General features: G+C 46.7%; 1 protein-coding gene and 1 long non-coding RNA gene across 6 annotated transcripts in view; one reads left to right on the forward strand and one right to left on the reverse strand.

The window, feature by feature from the left end:
• Positions 1 to 19,885, reverse strand: part of LOC137562945 (uncharacterized) — a 197,026-nt gene that overhangs the window by 118,190 nt on the left and 58,951 nt on the right. For 2 of the 5 annotated variants that reach the window (XR_011030219.1, XR_011030218.1), the window contains exon 3: positions 13,509 to 13,614. This is a non-coding gene — a long non-coding RNA (uncharacterized lncRNA). Of the gene's footprint in view, positions 1 to 1,947; positions 2,034 to 3,616; positions 3,760 to 13,508; positions 13,615 to 19,885 lie in introns of all 5 variants that reach the window. The other 3 variants (XR_011030221.1, XR_011030220.1, XR_011030222.1) reach the window with 3 other exon arrangements.
• LOC137562941 (melanin-concentrating hormone receptor 1-like) overlaps positions 2,449 to 19,885 on the forward strand; it is a 44,609-nt gene continuing 27,172 nt past the window's right edge. The window contains exons 1-2 of the mRNA XM_068274775.1: positions 2,449 to 2,513; positions 3,100 to 3,771. Coding sequence (XP_068130876.1) covers positions 3,413 to 3,771 — 359 coding nt within the window. The 5' untranslated portion in view covers positions 2,449 to 2,513; positions 3,100 to 3,412. The remainder of the gene's footprint in view (positions 2,514 to 3,099; positions 3,772 to 19,885) is intronic.

A 19,885-nucleotide genomic window follows, 5' to 3' on the forward strand; every position in this document is an offset into this window, starting at 1 on the left:
TTTAAAATATAGCGTATAGAAAGGATTAACTTGGTATGCTTGTTGTAAGATAATAAAGCCACGCCCCTTGATGCACTTCCTGTCAGGTGCACATTAGACATGAGCTTTGTGTTGCGTTTTAACACGATGCTCATGGCTCGCAGTGTCACTTTCAGTGTCTGTTGTGAAGAGGTGTACCATGAGAAGAGGTGCATCATTCAATGAACGGCAAAGCAATCCACCATCTGAACTATCTGGAAAAATGCATGCAACATGATGTTTCCTCAAGAGGCTGCAACTGACAGTAATGGAATGGATCAATGTGGTTTGGCCCATAGGAAATCAGTGCAGTTTTCAACCTGTCAATTTTCAGTGCTCGTCTGAATGCCGGGCAGCAGACATAGTTGCTCACCAAGCCTAGGTTTGTGTTTTGCAGATGAAGTGGCTGGATCTGAGCTTGATGCTCCACCCACTGGCGTAGCAATAGGGGTGCAGAGGTTGCTATCGCACCGGGGCCCTCCATCAGCCACTATATTAGGTCTTCATTCTTGTTATTTTAGTAACTCTCACCTCTGTATGTGCTTTGAATAGTGGTGATCAGTAACAAACTTTTCTTCTCCCCGATTACGTATCTGACACTGTGGCTGTTCTTGGCAGCTTTCGGTGCTCAATATCAATTCTTATGTATAGAGTGCTTGAGGGGGCAGCATGTAAAACTCGTACTGGGGCCCATAGCTCCTTAGCTACCCCACTAGCTCCAACCTAACCTTTTGAATACCTTAACTGGATTCAGTGGTCCCCTCTAAGCACGGTACAATGTACAGGTATGGTCACACAGCCAGGTTGAGAAGAACTCAGCAGATCTTGATGTGAGATCTTAACTGCTGGCAGGTGATCTCTGCAGAATATTCCTTTACTGAGAGTTCTAAAGCCAGTAGAAAATATATCTGGACTCCCAGAACACTCGAGGGCGGGGGTGTTCCACATAATAAACAGCATAGATTAAGCCTCAGTAGGGGGGAGGGCGGAGCTAGATACCAATATACAGCAATATATAGCTATAGGAAGTGTTTCTGATGCTGAAACTGAGATATTTAACATAAAAGTGGGTATCCTAAATAATTTACTGCATTTTTTAATATGATGTTACTTTTCGTCTTGAAGACAGTCTCTATATTAATGTAGATGCAGCTATTTAGCTAATAGAAAGAAATCCTGCTTTTGAACGCATATGCTTACACAGTCTCGGTTTTTATGCAGAGGCAGCTGTCAGCTAAACTATTCTAGAGCGTGGAGGGTTAATTCATGATGGACACAATAATTCACAAGCTTCTGATGCCCTTTAGAGAACACATGAATTATGGCTTTACTTAAATTCCTAGGTTTGACCACTAACCTTGGCCATTAGGATGAAGCCTCCATGTACTTATTGGCTCTTTTATGTATTGTAACCAGAATGCAAAGAATCCCAACAAGAAAGGTACAATGGGATCCCATTTTTGACTGTTCCCAGCAATGAGCTTATGTACTGTATGTGTGATGCTTGCAGACTCAGCTGCACACGTTTGGGGGAAAAGATCAAATGGGCAAGTTAGAAACCCTGTTCCAATCACTGCAGATAATCTGGGAGCAGATGCATAAAATACCCCCCTCTCCACTGGCATCAGCTGTAGGCAGAAACTTGTATGCTTGACTAAGCCAAGCTTACAATTTCAAGGAACTGCCCAAAGAATTCTGCCACGATGATGATCAATGATGACCAAGAGGTGCCTGCTATCTAATATGTATGGACACCTTGAAAAGCTGCCAAGCAATGTCTACCTATTAATTACATTTCAATTCTGGGTGTGAGAACACTGAATACCACTCAATTAACAATCGAGATCTATCCCTTCCATGCACAAGTCCCCATTATTACATTATTTCAAGCATACTATAATACAGCAACGACAACACATTTCTCACCACCTTTTTATGGCATAGAACAGCACATCTGGATGTAAATGCTGGGGGGGGGGGAGGTACTGAAAAGCAACCACTGAATACAGAAAGACCTGAAAAGAGAACAGACAGAATAGTGGAGGCTTAGCAAATGGAAACGAATGCAGAGGCAGAGGGGAAATGAAATAAGAGTGAAAGAGAATAATAGAGATGTTGGAACAGACAGGAGGAGAAGAAGATAGACAGCTGTAAAGAAAAAGGGTGAGAGAAGTGATCAGCCGAATGACAGAATGGAGAAGTACAAGTAGAAAGCAGGAGGAGGAGGGACATAACCACAATGAACACAAACAGAATACAAGAGAGGGGATCATGAAATAGCATGAAGGGTTTATTAGAAGAGGGAGGGGAGGGAGGGAGGCATGCAGGGGGGGTACATATAAGTAGATTAGAATGCACATTTCTTACCTAATAGCCTCCTCTCTCCTTCCAATTATTTCAGCCATTCCAAGCAACAAGTCACAGGTAATGGGAGCACAGAGCTAGTGCTGGCCACATACACACAGACATACATCCCTGAGGCAGCTGTATGACAGGTAAGTCACTTGCTGGGAAACATCTGTGCATTATTGCTTCATTGACACAGCACTGTGCATGTGTAGAATACATAGGACAGGTGTTTTATGTAGATAGCCTGAATCTATTAAATGGGGAGGCATGACTGCACCTAGATTATGCTTTCTATTCAAACTCCTGCAGACTGCCTGGGGTGTTATACAGAATTCATCCATGCACCCTGCTGCAGTGTGTGAAGGATTTGGTGTGTGATAATGCAGAGTAGCTGCAGTGGCTGGACTCAGAGCTATGCTGTGTGTTGGGTAATGTCAGTGGTCTTTGTGAAGGCTATTTGGATTGTAGAAAGAACATGCATAATAAGGTGTGACTGTGAATGTGTTATACTGACTGTACTGATCTGTGTGTTGGCTGTGAACCAAGCCTGGTACTGCAGTATCACTGGCCTCTTGTCACTATACAGTTTGTCTGGCTATACAGTATGTGGTGGGAGCAATGACTATGCATATGTTATACTGAGTGCATGACTGGAACAGACTCATACAGGTGCTGCTGTGTCTCTATGTGGGAGGGAGGTGATTAACTGTCTATATGCCCCTTGTATTTCAGGTCTAGCGCACTGATGGGAAAGTGAGAAGGGCAGAGCCATGAACCTGGATCCATTGAAACGTATAATCAGACACGGTGGAGAGTAGACAGCGAAAGGCTGTGATAATGAGGGGCTCGCTCTGTATGTATGTCTCTTTATAGTCCCATGGCCACCAGGAGCTCTACAGACTGAACAAGAGAATACATCGCATGGGGCCAGTCACATGGGACAGACTATGCCATAACACACAGGACTTCCTTACAATGAAAAAACTGAAAGCATCTTCTAAGAACTGATAAGTCTCCAATTCTTAGAAACACACTTCCTGGCAGCATGACCCCTTCACTTCCTTGGATGCCTACAACTGTGTCCCCTGCTTCAGGGGTGGTGTCCATGCGTGGCCCTGGGTGGGGGATAGTCTATGGAATAATCTGTGGATGTGGTGTGCTGTGTAATGGACTAGTCCTAGTAGTGCTGCTCAGCTGTCGGCACACTCTGGTGTCTGACCTCTATGTGGTGAACCTGGCCTTGGCTGACCTCCTCTCTTTGCTTGGAATGCCCCTTCTGATCCATCAGCTGCTCCATGACAGAGGTTGGGTGTTTGGAGACATCCTGTGCCGTGCTGTGACAGCCCTGGACCTTAATAATCAGATCACTGGCGTGGGTATCATCACTGCTCTCTGTGTTGACAGGTAATCACAAGGAAAGAGTTACCATTACAAGGGGCCCAAGTGACTGGCTGGGAACCTCCCTAACTTTTTTTTTTATCTTTTTTTCATTATAATTATCTATAAATTACACTGCTTATTCAATAACTACCTGTGTATCATATCCAGAGCATAATTGCACACATATAATTAAGCCGCTGGGAAATTTGGGTGCAGGGTAAAGCAGATAAATGGCTCACCCTGCTCCAGGCTGCCGTGGGGGATAAGATGTTATTTGGCTACCAGCTATTGCTGGCTGCGGAATTACGCTGTTTTTAAAGTAATTTGGGCGCCATCTTTTGACGGCGCCCAAATTACTGTCTGAGCGCCACTTTAGCCATAATTCCTCTTATGGCATATGGTGGTCCTGGCTGGGCCAAAATGTCCGGTGCTGTTTTCGCTTGCCTTAAGCATTTATTATCATTGAAATATTGACATATAATGCCAATACTTCCCATGGCAATGTACAATAAATATATAACACAAAATTAACATGGATAGACAAGGGCAATACAGACAATGCACAGCTGGCCAACAAATCTTGCAATATATTATATATATATATATATATATATATATATATATATATATATATATATATACATACATACATACAGCGGACCTTTATGCTGTACCCTGCTCCCGCTGCAGACAGGTCCTCTTTGCTTCCTCTCAGTTCCTCTACAGCAAGAGAAGGGTGTCAAACTGAACACTGGGACCTAGTCATGGGACAACTGCAATGTCTACTGTCCACCTTCCGCCCTTATAAAGTTCCGTGGTATCTAATAGCTCCCCTCCAACCCCTATGCAGTTCCCCGGTGTCTAGTGGTCCTCCCTACCCTATACAGTTCTGTAGAGTTTACTGCTTTCCCTCTCCCTCCCCATATGGCTTCCCTGATGATCTAGGGCTTCACCTCCAATATAGCTTCCCAGGTGGTCTAGAGTGGGCCAAACATAATGTAACGTGGGGAAACAACTTGGGGGCCAAATTGAATGGCTCTGAGGGCCAGATTTTGGCATGTATGCTCTACAGCGTAGCAGCCATGCAGCCAATCACCTAGTGGCTCCCAACACTGCATGTCTTCACCGGAAGCGGCTAGGTGATTGGCTGCAAGGCAAATACACTGAAGAGGAAGTGAAAGCTACATCATTGAAATCTATTGCACCTGTGTTGCTCTGCATTGCAAAGCCTGCCCATACAACTATACTGAATGGTGTCAGGAATATATTGAGGTGCTGATGATATTAGGAAATACAGGAACATATCTCTGTCATTTTCTGTCTGCTATATCTCACATGTGTATTCTGCTTTGAAGGGATGGTTATCTGGCTGTACTACATTTGCAGTGAATTTCTCTGGAAGCAGGGGGCTGGGACATTAGCATACAGTTCCTCTGGACAGCCAGAAAACAGGTAATTAGGAAACACTTAATCAGACAGTTGCTTTGAAGCAGATCACACAGGACATCCTGCTGCAATGTGAAAGCCTTAATCAATTGTCACCTGTAACCTGGGGAGATTGGAGGTTAACAAAGTCTTTTGTTGTATAGGACACTGTTCACATGTGGATGTCAGATCTCTGGGAAATCAAATTATGTCTGAGGATGTTATTAAATCTAGCTTCCCCCCGTCCACACAGGCTTACAGCCTCCAGGCGTATTTCATAGTATAAAACCGCAGCTAGGATAGCCACAACTTGTAGTTCTTGGAGGTAGCTCACACGGCTAGAACTAACCTGGTTCCTGACCAGAAGTGCGTACCGCCCGCAACAACACCAGATCGATACGCTGGTACGTTTATTTCCCGTTTATTTTGGTAAGCAAAATCGCTTTGTGTGTTATCTTTGTACATTTTATCTTGTAACTATTTTTACTTTGTTTTTTTTGTAATCTTTTTGTATATATTCAGTTCTGCACTGTCCTATGTTTTTTTCTGGAATATTAAATTATTATTTAATAAGTTTGACTTCTGCCGTACTAAACTAACACTCATAGCCTAGAAGAGACTGAAGTGTAACCGTGTATAAGTTCATGCCTAATTGAACGCTTGAGCAACACTACCGTAGGAAATTGTAATTGCATTGTGTGTGGGGGCGTTTGTCATACGTTGGCCTAAGCGCGCAGCTGACCCAACGTACGAACAACGCCAGTGCGAGTAGCTAACAGTATCGTTCGGAACGACTGTTAGTGGGTCTTTGCTTCACGACAGTGTAAGATTGCAACTGTGTGTGTGTGTGGGTGCGTGGCGTTCCCGTATTTGGCCTAAGCGCAAAGCTGACCCAAATACGAAAACGCGGAGTGCGCGCTGAGGACTCGACAGCAGAGTGGAAGTGTCTAGCAACGCTAGTGGTGGCAGTGAGAGGTGTTTTGAGGGGTTCCAGCCTTGTTTGTAGCTTAAATAAGGCTGTTCCCCGCTTAATCTGGTCAAACCCGCAGTCGGGAACCGTATACGCAGGCGTGCCGCGGGCCGGTTCCTGACATAATTGGCTGGCAGTGGTGGCATCGTTTAGTACATTAGTACGCAGTTTAGCTCGCTATTCTGAGTACTAAAGGCTGGAAGCTTGCTAGAAGCAACTAGCCTACAGACGTCTACTCAGTGCAGAAACTATATACGTTTTTTTTTTTGTTCAAAGATACACACTTGGTGTTTTGCTTTCCCTTCCCCCCTTTTTTCTTTTTATTTTTTGCAACACGATGGCTCAGAAAGCATCCAGCTATGCAAGGCAAAACAAAGAGATACTACTCAACCTGTGTGAGCACAAAGGCATCGAGACGGTGAGCGGCCAGACTAAGGAGCAGTTAGTTCGTGCGCTCGAGGAGTATGATGAGGCAGAGCGAGCCCGTGCTTCAACGTCAGCGGATGCAGCTCACGACACGCCAGAGGAGGAATCGCTCCCGCCACAGAATGCGAGTGGAGACGATGTCCTGGATGATCCACCGAACACGGAGATGCCATCTCTGGAAGCTGATCTACAGCTACTGAACTCGGCTGATCCTGAACTGCGCCTAAAGCTAATCCTACTGCACCGACAGGCAGAGGAGGGGAGAGCTGAACGGCGACGCCAGGCCGAGAGTGAAAGACGCCGGGCGGAGGAGGGAAGAGCTGAACGGCAACACCAGCTGGAGCTGGCTAAACTTCAGCAGCAGAACCAGTCTGCTGGACCCGCAGAACGCGAAGGTGAGCGAGTCCACAGAATCCCCCTGGATAAGTTCCCCGCTATGGACAAGGACTCTGACATAGACACTTTCCTACAGGGGTTTGAAAGGACTTGTCGGCAGTATGGGGTGCCCCGTGAGCAGTGGGCAAGATACCTCACACCAGGGCTGAGAGGCAAGGCCCTGGAGGCGTTTGTGAGTCTCCCCCAGGAGGAAGAAACAGACTTTGAGGCAATTAAGAAAGCCATTATTGCGCGATACCACCTCACGCCAGAAGTGTATCGCAAACGTTTCAGGACAGTGCAGCGAGGTCCTAATGACAGCTACCTGGATCATGCTTGCAACCTGCGCACTGCCTTCCAGCAGTGGGTAAAAGGACTGTCAGTGGAAACTTTAGATGCCCTGCAGGAACTGATGATAAAAGACCAGTTCCTCCACACCTGTCCTGTTGAGGTCCGGCTGTTTGTGCTGGATCGAGAACCAAAGACAGTGGATGAGGCTGCGGAAATGGCCGATGCCTACACCGCCCATAGAGCACCTGAGTCCCGGAGGACTACTACGCCCAGCTGGAGAGGAGAACAGAGGGCTAAACCTGTTTCACCCAGCACCCAGAGGAGGCAAGCACCGCTGTCTCCTGGATTCAGGCAACCAACCACTGACACTCGGAAATGCTTTGTATGTGACAGGGTGGGTCATATCAGCACGACTTGCCCAGAGAGGAAAAGGGAGGCCCCAAAATCCAGTGAGGCCTCAAACCCCAGTGAAGTCCCAACGGCTTTGTGTGCTACCAGGAATGCTACTGGCTATGCAGAGAATCTGCAGCTTGTCACGGTTGGGGGTACAGTTGCCACTGGGCTGAGAGACACTGGAGCAGAAGTGACTCTCATACATCCCCAGCTTGTGAACCCAGAGCAGTACATACCTGGGAAAATGATTGCTGTCAGAGGAATTGGGGGTGTCACCCCAGCCATACCCACCGCCTTGGTCCACCTGGATTGGGGGGCCGGCAGTGGACTGAAAGAAGTTGGGGTAACTGACAAAATCCCCACCAACGTTTTGCTGGGTACTGACCTGGGACGGTTAGTAGCCCGGTATGAGCCTAATCCAACCCCCGTGGAGCCTGCATCCCCAGCAGAAGTTCAGGACTCTTGCAAGGTACTATTTGATAACGCAGTGCAAGTGGGGAGTGCTGGTGAGGCCCCAGGGGCTATGGACTGTGTGCTAGGAGCCAGCCCTAGTGATTCTCCAGTGCCTAGGCCTGGAGTGGGACATGTTGATATGGAGAATGCAGAAACTGATGATGTCATTCATGACACACGGACTATCGAGGTGATCGATGCAGGAACTGTTGAGGCTACTTGTAAAGTGCTGAGTAGCAATGTGTGTAATGATACAGATAATGTGGATGTTTTATGTGATGTTCTAAATGTCAATATGTATAAGACGGATAATGTTGATATCATATGTGTTGTGCTACATAATGATGCTTGTCCTGTGGACACTCCGTCGGCTGCAGGAGTAACCAGCAATGGTCGCTGGGCTGCAGCAGATGGATTGCCCACTGAAGGGGCAGACGGCACCAGGTCGGGTCTTCACCCTTCCGATGTTTTTAAGACCAAAGGTGATGTGGTTTATGATACGTCTAATGTGGACGCTCCCTCAGCTGCAGTGGTAACCCGCAGCGCTAGTGGGTCTACAGCACAGGGACTGTCCACCGAAGTGGCAAATGTTGCTGGGTCAGCCACATCCAATCCGGAACCTGGCCCGGAGGGCCCAGGAGCCTCTCCGTCTGCAGCCTTCCTGGAATGTGTGACAGGCAGCACTGAGCTCTCTGGGGCTGTTCGATTTGACAGCAGCCTGGAAGAGCTCAGGGGGCTAGCCAGCAGGTCACCAGCTGGGAGGGGCGGGCTGAGAGGGTCCTGGGGAGTTATTCCCTCTGAGCTGTCCGAAGTGGAGGAGGCAGACCGGCAGATAATCGTTCCCCAAAGGGACCGAGAGATAGCTCCTGCCACTATAGAGGAAGTGCGTGTAGCGACGGTTGGAACCCTTCCCCAGCTGCAGCACTGTCTCTATGGTCGCAAATTCACGGTTGTCACTGACTCGCATTCCCCTGGTTGGTTACGTCAGGTTGCCAAGGGCAACGACACATTGCAGCAACCTGACCAACTTTTCCATTCCTGTAGCTTGGAGCTAAGGAGTTACCCCCCCAGGCCCGGCCGTCAGTGTCGGCTTTGGCAGGACGATTCGTTAGAATCATCTGCCGGCGCCGTCTGGAAGAGGGGGCGTGTCAGGAATATATTGAGGTGCTGATGATATTAGGAAATACAGGAACATATCTCTGTCATTTTCTGTCTGCTATATCTCACATGTGTATTCTGCTTTGAAGGGATGGTTATCTGGCTGTACTACATTTGCAGTGAATTTCTCTGGAAGCAGGGGGCTGGGACATTAGCATACAGTTCCTCTGGACAGCCAGAAAACAGGTAATTAGGAAACACTTAATCAGACAGTTGCTTTGAAGCAGATCACACAGGACATCCTGCTGCAATGTGAAAGCCTTAATCAATTGTCACCTGTAACCTGGGGAGAGTGGAGGTTAACAAAGTCTTTTGTTGTATAGGACACTGTTCACATGTGGATGTCAGATCTCTGGGAAATCAAATTATGTCTGAGGATGTTATTAAATCTAGCTTCCCCCCGTCCACACAGGCTTACAGCCTCCAGGCGTATTTCATAGTATAAAACCGCAGCTAGGATAGCCACAACTTGTAGTTCTTGGAGGTAGCTCACACGGCTAGAACTAACCTGGTTCCTGACCAGAAGTGCGTACCGCCCGCAACAACACCAGATCGATACGCTGGTACGTTTATTTCCCGTTTATTTTGGTAAGCAAAATCGCTTTGTGTGTTATCTTTGTACATTTTATCTTGTAACTATTTTTACTTTGTTTTTTTTGTAATCTTTTTGTATATATTCAGTTCTGCACTGTCCTATGTTTTTTCTGGAATATTAAATTATTATTTAATAAGTTTGACTTCTGCCGTACTAAACTAACACTCATAGCCTAGAAGAGACTGAAGTGTAACCGTGTATAAGTTCATGCCTAATTGAACGCTTGAGCAACACTACCGTAGGAAATTGTAATTGCATTGTGTGTGGGGGCGTTTGTCATACGTTGGCCTAAGCGCGCAGCTGACCCAACGTACGAACAACGCCAGTGCGAGTAGCTAACAGTATCGTTCGGAATGACTGTTAGTGGGTCTTTGCTTCACGACAGTGTAAGATTGCAACTGTGTGTGTGTGTGGGTGCGTGGCGTTCCCGTATTTGGCCTAAGCGCAAAGCTGACCCAAATACGAAAACGCGGAGTGCGCGCTGAGGACTCGACAGCAGAGTGGAAGTGTCTAGCAACGCTAGTGGTGGCAGTGAGAGGTGTTTTGAGGGGTTCCAGCCTTGTTTGTAGCTTAAATAAGGCTGTTCCCCGCTTAATCTGGTCAAACCCGCAGTCGGGAACCGTATACGCAGGCGTGCCGCGGGCCGGTTCTTGACAAATGGGACAGGTCTGCTTTGCACTCAAAATGCATGCAGCAGTGTGTTGTCAGAACAGACTGCTGCACAGTGCACAAGTGTCCTTGGGTGTAGCACATTGATACTGAATCACCCTCAGCGATAAGACAGCATGCCCAGGCCCTAAGGGAATGAGAGGTGGGCTCCAGCAGTAAGGTTACTTGGTGAGCTCCATATCAATTAAAGTGTGTCTGCTTTACTGAGTAGATTAGGAGCAATCAGCAGTGGGCCATTCATTGGCTAAAATTGCTTAGATCAGATCACATGCCTGTTTAACAAATAGAGAGAGGCAATGAGAAACTAACAATTCCAGCTTGCATGCAAATGTAATGCAAATTGTATGCAGTTCAAAAATGGCATGAAGTGCGTTTGATTGGCCCATTTCTAGGCTGCATACAGTTTACATTAACCTGTATGGGCCACAATTATTAGCATCTCATTGACCATCTCTGTTGACCAGGAGAGTGTCTAGGTTGCATTGAAGGAGGTTAGTCAGTATGGTGTAGATTTTAGGCAGGAGACTCAGAGGATTATAAAGCTCTGTGATCTTCATTGTCATGTAAATTAAACCAACACTGTGGCTCTACGATGACTCATGCCGGCTTATTGAGTAAGGCCGGCCAGAGAAAAAGGTATAATATTCACAGTACAGCAATCCACAGCGCGTAATAAACTGTAACTGGGAATATGGATTACAGTACTTTATAAAGACAGTCGATTATGCTTAGCTCCGCTATGTTACAAGGATTGGCAAATGTAACTTCAGCTTTCGTAGCTCGTGTACACAGTCGGGTTATGAAGAATTAGAATCATCCAACCTTTCTATAGTAGGCTAAAAAGAACCAACCCCCCCCCCCCCCCCACACACACACACACACACAAAACACATCAGAAGTTACTATACTATACTATACTATACTGTATCAGAAGTTTACTATATTAGAAACTGTTATAGCACATACTGTAAAGTATGCAGAAGTATTGTATTTTAAAACAGTCAGTAATTGGGAGTCTTTTTTTTGTCAATGCCTCAGCAAGTGAACACAGACAGTATCTAAACTAGATTAAAATGCAGTTCTCAATATGCAGGGATTTGCATACAATAATCCCGCAACAGCTTGCACAGGAAGCCTAGGTCTCACCAGGTACAGTACTGATAATGTGCTCCTCTGTCCACATTGCTGTGGACAGAGGAGCCTATATAAATAACTAAATAATAATAACAGGCAATTCCCTCAGGAACCAGGCAGCAGCTTACACTGGAAGCATAGTGTCAGGAACCGGCCCGCGGCACGCCTGCGTATACGGTTCCCGACTGCGGGTTTGACCAGACTGAGAGGGGAAGCAGCCTTAGTCAAGCTAAAACAAGGCTGGGACCCCTCAGAACACCTCTCACTGCCACCACTAGCGGTTCGCTAGACTCTTCCACTCTGCTATCGAGTCCTCAGCGCGCACTCCGCGTTTTCGTATTTGGGTCAGCTTTGCGCTTAGGCCGAATACGAGAACGCCACGCACCCACACACACAGTACAGTTGTACAGTAACACAGCACAATCAGACACTGACTTGTAATGCGAGTTACACTGTCGTGCAGCAAAACCACTAACAGTCGTTCCGAACGATACTGTTAGCTACTCGCACTGGCGTTTCGTACGTTGGGTCAGCTGCTCGCTTTAGGTCAACGTATGACAAACGCCCCCACACACACAATGCAATTACAATTTCATATGGTAGTGTTGCTCAAACATACAACTAGGCACGGACTTATACACAGCTACACTGCAGTCTCCTTTAGGCTATGAGTGTTAGTTTAGTACGGCAGAAGTCAAGCTTATTAAATAACAATTTAATATTCCAGAAAAACATAGAACAATGCAGAACTTAATATATACAAAAGATTACAAAAAACAAAGTAAAAATAGTTACAAGATAAAAGTTACAAAGATAACACACACGGATATTTGCGTAAAATAAAAATGGGGATTAAAAAAAAGTTACCAACTTGAAGGTCTCAACGTTGTCGGCAGGAGCATGCCGCTTGTTCGACCAGAAGTCGAGATCAACTCTAGCTATGCGCTAACTCCAAGAGCAGATGATCACTAAGTATCTGTCTCTGCTTTTTATACTCTGAAGTGTCCCCTGGGGCATTTAATGTCCAGCCCCTAATGCAGTTTCCCCGTTTGTGACATCACAGAACGCTTGTCATAATCTTTCTTGTGATATGTAAACTTCAAAGGGGTTCCTGTTTTAGCTTCTTGAAGTTTGCAGAATTCAATAGGTGAGATTGTATCCTACCAGACATCAAAAAGCTTCCTTGCCTATTGAAGGGGACTGGTCCATTCACTGAAGACAATGGCAGCTGTCTACATTAATACAAAAGATCACAGCGTACAGTTCCTCTGGACAGCCAGAAACAGGTAATGAGGTTCCCTTTTGTCTGTCTATTGACACCACACACAATCACATTAATAGTCCATGAAGCTAGCTGCCAATATCTTCAAGCCATACTGGCTGACCTCCACCTCTGAAAGATATACAGCAGACATAAAAATGATAGAATAGGTTTCTGTACTCCCTAATATCATCAGCACCTCAATATATCTCCACACATAGGTCTCACCACTAGATGCAGCTTGCAGTCTTTAGTCCATACACTGGCCAGTGCTGTAATCCACGCAGGTCCAGAGTAGCTTGCAGATAGCAAGCAGGCTACAAGGGGTTGCCAGCCGGCCCCTGGCCACAGCTCATGGGTCTCCAACAGACGAATGACACATGCGCCCGCCCACTTTCCACTATAGCCGGATACCAAATACTGCGGGGCCAAAAACCTAGGTTCATTATTACCGACGTTCTATTACCGCTATATCCAGAATTATTATACCAGGCGTTTCTTCCATATATTTATAATAGCACTTAACCCTGACCTGGACATTTAGTTTTCTATAAATGAAGTTCTACTATGTCAGCGTTTACTATAACGAGATTATACTGTGCTTCATTTACCTTACTCAAGCAGAAAGGCAGGTTCAGGGCAGTCTGTTCTCTAAAGAGAGTCTCCAGGGTATCCTTTTGTTGTGGGTCTCTCTCAATTTTAAACATTCTTTGCTTGCTACAAAATGAAATGGAAAGATAATGTGAATAACATTAGGTAACAAAATTATTTCTGCAGCACAGTTTTATATCATAGTAATTTAAAAGTGGTATTTGCTTTAAGCACTGTTTTTTCTTTACCAAATAATGTACTGCAACAGTTATGTGGTTAGCCACATTTCACTGACTCCCTCCACTATAATTTTAACTACAGCAACTATCACAAATGTAGCTTCTCTGCTTCAGTGCTGACGGCTTCAAGCTAGAATGTTGGTGCAAGCCAGGGCCGGCTCTAGACTTTTTGCTGCCTGAGGCAAACTTGTGAGGTTGCCCCGGCCCTCCACCCCCCCCCCCCCACCCCCACACAGCACCCAACAATTTACTTTGCTTCAGTTAATGTTCTCACATGACATGCTGCAGCTCAACACAATAGCACACTGGCTGGCTGTGAGTCAAACAAGCTGCTCACCCTCTGCCACTCCATTCCTCCTCAGTCAGGACAGCAGTGCCACCTCCTCCCTTCTACTGTGCAAGTCAAATTAAACACTGCTACTCTCCTACCTCCTTATTCACTGTAATGGTGGCCACTAATGATCCAATCTTTTTCATCCAATCTTACCAAATCTATGTAGTAGAAGGGTAAACTGAGTGAATATACTGAATGGATACTTCAGGCAGTTACCTTATATTACATAGAAATGGTAAGATTGGATGAAAAAGATTGGATCATTAGTGGCCAGCTTTAGACTCCTCACACACCACAAGCAGCTGCTTTTGACCAATGATGACCTCTTCACCTTGCTCGCCTCTCGCTTCTCCTCCTACTCAGACTGCATGCTGTTAGTGTAAACACAATATAAAAATGCTGCCCCTGTAATCTCTGCGCCTGATGCAAATATTTCACCTTGCTTCATGGGAGAACTGGCCCTGCTGTAAGCCTCTTGTTTTGTGTAGCTTACAGTGTCTCTTTAAATATTAAATCTTACATTTGTTAAAAAAAATACTGTGACATATCAGTGCTATCAAGTAATTTTGCAATGTAAAGACATTAAACATCTTTACATTCCAATTTTCTGTCAGCTGTGTTTCAGTAGGAATATTAAAGCTACACAAACCAAGAACCACTGCAGCTTTAGGCAGGTGGTTTGCGGCAGTCTGCGTTCTATGTATCTGATCACATTTCCACCTACAATTTTGCACAATATATATTTAATCAGGAAACAGACAGAAAAAAGTATCACGCTATGTAACTTAAAATTGTGAAAACAATTGCAAACACAAATGAATGCAAACAACGAACAGTTAATGAGAGGCCATGGACTTCAATGGTCAGTACAGCCATGTGTGTTTCGCTGTGTGCGACAAAACGTACACAGTTCAAACAAGCATGCTCCCAGCTTTAATAATAAGCCTAAAGTAATCAAGAATCTGACACAGCCATCTGGAAATTTGCTGTTAAAGTGGATCCGAGATGAAAAACTAACTATAATAAGTAACTTGTCTATATATCTTATCTAAAGTTTACATAGTTTACACAGCAAATCTAGCTGCAAACAGCTTTAATAGAAAATGATTATTTCTTCCTGTGATACAATGACAGCAGCCATGTTGTTTGTAAACATTACACAGAAGCAGGCTTATCTGTATCTTGAGCCATCAGCCTAATCCCCCCCCTCCTCCCCTCTGCCTCTGAAATCTCTAGCTAGTAATACCTCCCCCTCCTCCTGCCCAGACTGAGCTCCCATGAGCCCTTGCTACTGCCAAGGCTCTCTGAAAACCTGTGGGCGTGGTTTATTTAGTTTATAGGGAATTAGAGTATTAAAACAAAAACAAAAAAGTATTTCGCTTGAGGAATGCCCTATAAACAATAGGAAAGGAACACAATTATGCAATGTGTAAAAGTTCACCTCAGATCCACTTTAAGATCTTTGTGGAATGGCTGAAGGCCATTCTAATCGGTCAATCAAATTATACCTTTCATTTTCTCAAACAAAAGCAGGGATTTGAAGGGGAAAAAATATTTTTATATAAGTAGGCCAATAAATTAAGCTAACTTTTCACATACCAAATTTTACTCTTTTGGAGAGATGGTCTTTATTTTGAAAGCAAATTCATTGTATGTCTTGTTGCACCAGAATGGACAATATACATGTATTTTTTGACTACTGTTTATACTTTAAAAAACAACCTCTAAATTGTAGCACTGCTTATTTTAAAGGTATTTAAAGGACATCTGAAGTGAGAGGTACAGTATATGGAGGCTGTAATATTTATTTCCTTTTAAATAAAAGCAGTTATTTATTTGGCAAACTGCTGATCTTTTATTCATTAGTGGTGTCTGAAACACAAACCTGAAACAAGCATGCGGCATATCCAGTCAGATATCAGTCAAACATCTAATCTGCATGATTGTTCAGGGTTTATTTCTAAAAGTATTGGAGGCAGAGGCTCAGCAGGGCTGCCAGGCAACTGGTATTCTGTAAAGCAAAATAAATATGGCCAAGAGCTTGGCGCCCAGGATAGTGACACTTCGCACTAGGCACATCCATAGACCTGAGAAAGCGGCTGTAGCCGAGAAACGCGTTGTCATTTGTGCCTCAATAAAAGTTAAGAAGTATCTATATATATAATAGACCAGGGCTGCCCAATAGGTCGATCGCGATCTACCGGTAGATCGCGACCGCCTCCTCGGTAGATCGCGGCCTCTTGGCCGCGTCTCATTAAATTTTGCGGCCAGCAGCTCATCATGTTTAGCTGCTGGCCAATAAGAATGCACGGGAGACGGGGAGAGAAGACGCGGCGAGCAGAGAGGGAGGAGAGAGGCGGCGCGGCCGCTACGTCATGGCTGGGGGCGGCGCCGGGCAGCCTGCAACGTGCGTGCTGGTAACATGCCCGGCGCTGCCCCCAGCCATGACGTAGCGGCCGCGCCGCCTCTCTCCTCGCCGCGTCTTCTCCCCGCCATTCATATTGGCCAGCGGCCTGCCTGCCGGAGGTTCCAGGAGTCCAGAGGACCCTGACTAACCTACGCTACAGGTACCTATACCTGGCTAAGCTACACTGAGGGCACCAATACCTGGCTAAGCTACACTGGGGGCACCAATACCTGGCTAAGCTACACTGGGGGCACCAATACCTGGCTAAGCTACACTGGGGGCACCAATACCTGGCTAAGCTACACTGGGGGCACCAATACCTGGCTAACCTACACTGGGGGCACCAATACCTGGCTAAGCTACACTGGGGGCCCATATGCCTGGCTAAGCTACACTGAGGGCACCAATACCTGGCTAAGCTACACTGGGGGCACCAATACCTGGCTAAGCTACACTGGGGGCACCAATACCTGGCTAACCTACACTGGGGGCCCATATACCTGGCTAAGCTACACTGGGGGCCCATATGCCTGGCTAAGCTACACTGAGGGCACCAATACCTGGCTAAGCTACACTGGGGGCACCAATACCTGGCTAAGCTACACTGGGGGCACCAATACCTGGCTAACCTACACTGGGGGCCCATATACCTGGCTAAGCTACACTGGGGGCCCATATGCCTGGCTAAGCTACACTGAGGGCACCAATACCTGGCTAACCTACACTGGGGGCCCATATACCTGGCTAAGCTACACTGGGGGCCCATATGTCTGGCTAAGCTACACTGAGGGCACCAATACCTGGCTAAGCTACACTGGGGGCACCAATACCTGGCTAAGCTACACTGGGGGCACCAATACCTGGCTAAGCTACACTGGGGGCACCAATACCTGGCTAAGCTACACTGGGGGCACCAATACCTGGCTAAGCTACACTGGGGGCACCAATACCTGGCTAAGCTACACTGGGGGCACCAATACCTGGCTAAGCTACACTGGGGGCACCAATACCTGGCTAAGCTACACTGGGGGCCCATATACCTGGCTAACCTACACTGAGGGCCCATATACCTGGCTAACCTACACTGAGGGCCCATATACCTGGCTAACCTACACTGAGGGCCCAAATACCAGGCTAACCTATACTGAGGGCATGTAACCTATGCTGCAGGCACATATACCTGGCTAACGCGCGGGGGGGGGGGGGGGGAACGCGTGCTTAGCATTTGGGACGTTGGTAGATCTCCTGGCCTCGGCAAATTTTAAAGTAGCTCGCGAGCCGAAAAAGTGTGGGCACCCCTGTAATAGACTAAGTGCCTCAACCTTCAAACAAGAAGAAGAAGTACTTTGCATGAGAAAATTTATGCGTGCTCAAACACCAAGTTTAAGGCCTCTTTTCCACGGACTGTTGAGCTGTGTGCTCAGCAAGCAGTTACCAGGCAGCAGTGAGCAGATACCAGGCAGCAACAAGCAGTTATCAGTCAGCAGTGAGCAGATACCAGGCAGCAACAAGCAGTTACCAGGCAGCAACAAACAGTTACCAGGCAGCAACAAACAGTTACCAGGCAGCAGCGAGCAGTTACCAGGCAGCAGTGAGCAGATACCAGGCAGCAGCGAGCAGTTACCAGGCAGCAGCGAGCAGTTACCAGGCAGCAGCAAGCAGTTACCAGGCAGCAGCAAGCAGTTACCAGGCAGCAGCAAGCAGTTACCAGGCAGCAGCAAGCAGTTACCAGGCAGCAGCAAGCAGTTACCAGGCAGCAGCAAGCAGTTACCAGGCAGCAGCAAGCAGTTACCAGGCAGCAGCAAGCAGTTACCAGGCAGCAGCAAGCAGTTACCAGGCAGCAGTGAGCAGTTGTGAGAGTTTGAGAGCCATTTCACTGCCTATTCACAGTCCATGGAAAAGAGGCCTTACCCTAGCAAGTCTGACATTGCAAATCTGGCCTAATTGGCTATTCATGAGGCAATGCTCATGCAAATGCATGCACAAACCAATACCACAAAGCAGTCACCCTGCTACATGCTACATTAGCACTATCCGGCTTAGTGCACACCAGAGCGGTTCGGCAGCGTTTTGCGATCCACTTGCGGCTGCGGATACGCTTGGGTAATGTATTTCAATGGGCTGGTGCACATCAGAGCGGGAGGCGTTTTGCTGAAACGCATACTCCCGAGGTGAGGCATTTTTTGGATTGCGGAGGCGTTTCTGCCTCCAATGTAAAGTATAGGAAAAACGCAAACCGCTCTGAAAAACGGCAGTTCAGAGCGGTTTTGCAGGCGTTTTTGTTACAGAAGCTGTTCAGTAACAGCTTTACTGTAACAATATATGAAATCTACTACACCAAAAACGCTTTACAAAACCGCAAAATGCTAGGTGAAATGCTAGAGAAAAATAAGAAAAAGCGTTTCAAAATCTGCTAGCATTTTTCGGATCTGCTAGCAGTTTTTGGTGTGCTCCAGGCCTCCAGGAGCGCCACGGGGAGGATTCCCAATGCCCCCTTTTTATACAACTGGGGGGACCGCAGGGTCCCAGGCTCTCTCACTGCCTGGAAACCACAGCGGCACCCCGGAGGGGGAGGCTGGGTGGCGTGGACGACCCCCCCCCCCAAGTGTGGCCAGCGCCGGGGAGAGCTGTCTGCACCCACCTCCCAATATTAAAAACAGGCACTTACCTTAACGTCCATTGCGTTCTGCTACATGCGCATTAATTTGGGGGCACCACATGAGAAAGGAGAGAAGCATGGGTCACCCCGAGCTTTAGAGCTCAGGGCTGGCTCACATACAGCACTCCAGAGGGATGGGAGAGGACAGGCGCACTCACTCCAGGGTTCACACCACCGGAGCAAGCCATCCACCACCTGCCTCCAAAGGATACAAACTGCACAAAATGGTTTCCATGAGAAAATTAATGCGCATGTAGCAGAACCCAATGGACGTTAAGGTAAGTGGCTGTTTTTAATATTAGGAGGTGGGTGCGGACGGCTCTCCCCAGCGCTGGCCACGCTTGTGTGGGGGGGGGGGGGGGGGCGGGGGCGGCTGCGCCACCCAGCCTCCCACTCCGGGGTGCCGCTGTGGTTCCCAGGCAGCGAGAGAGCACTTTGCAGTATTGGTTTTTTGACCCTGCATAGTTTGGCATGCGAAAGCAAATGCATATTTGCCAATTAGGCCGGATTTGCAAAGCCAGACTTGCTAGGGTTAAACTTCTTCTTGCTTCAAGGTTGAGGCACGTACTCTATTAGATAGATAGATGCGGCGTATGCTACGACGCGGGTTGGCTAGTTTACTACTACCTTACGTGTGAGTTTCACTACTATAAGGTAGGAATAAAATAAGAGAACCATTTTTTATTCTTTATTATTACTATATTACATACTACTGATATATATCTACGGGCGCCTCCTACCTTCCTTGAATCTCCGCC

The sequence above is a fragment of the Hyperolius riggenbachi genome, chromosome 3 (genome assembly GCF_040937935.1).
Source record: "Hyperolius riggenbachi isolate aHypRig1 chromosome 3, aHypRig1.pri, whole genome shotgun sequence".
NCBI lineage: Eukaryota > Metazoa > Chordata > Amphibia > Anura > Hyperoliidae > Hyperolius > Hyperolius riggenbachi.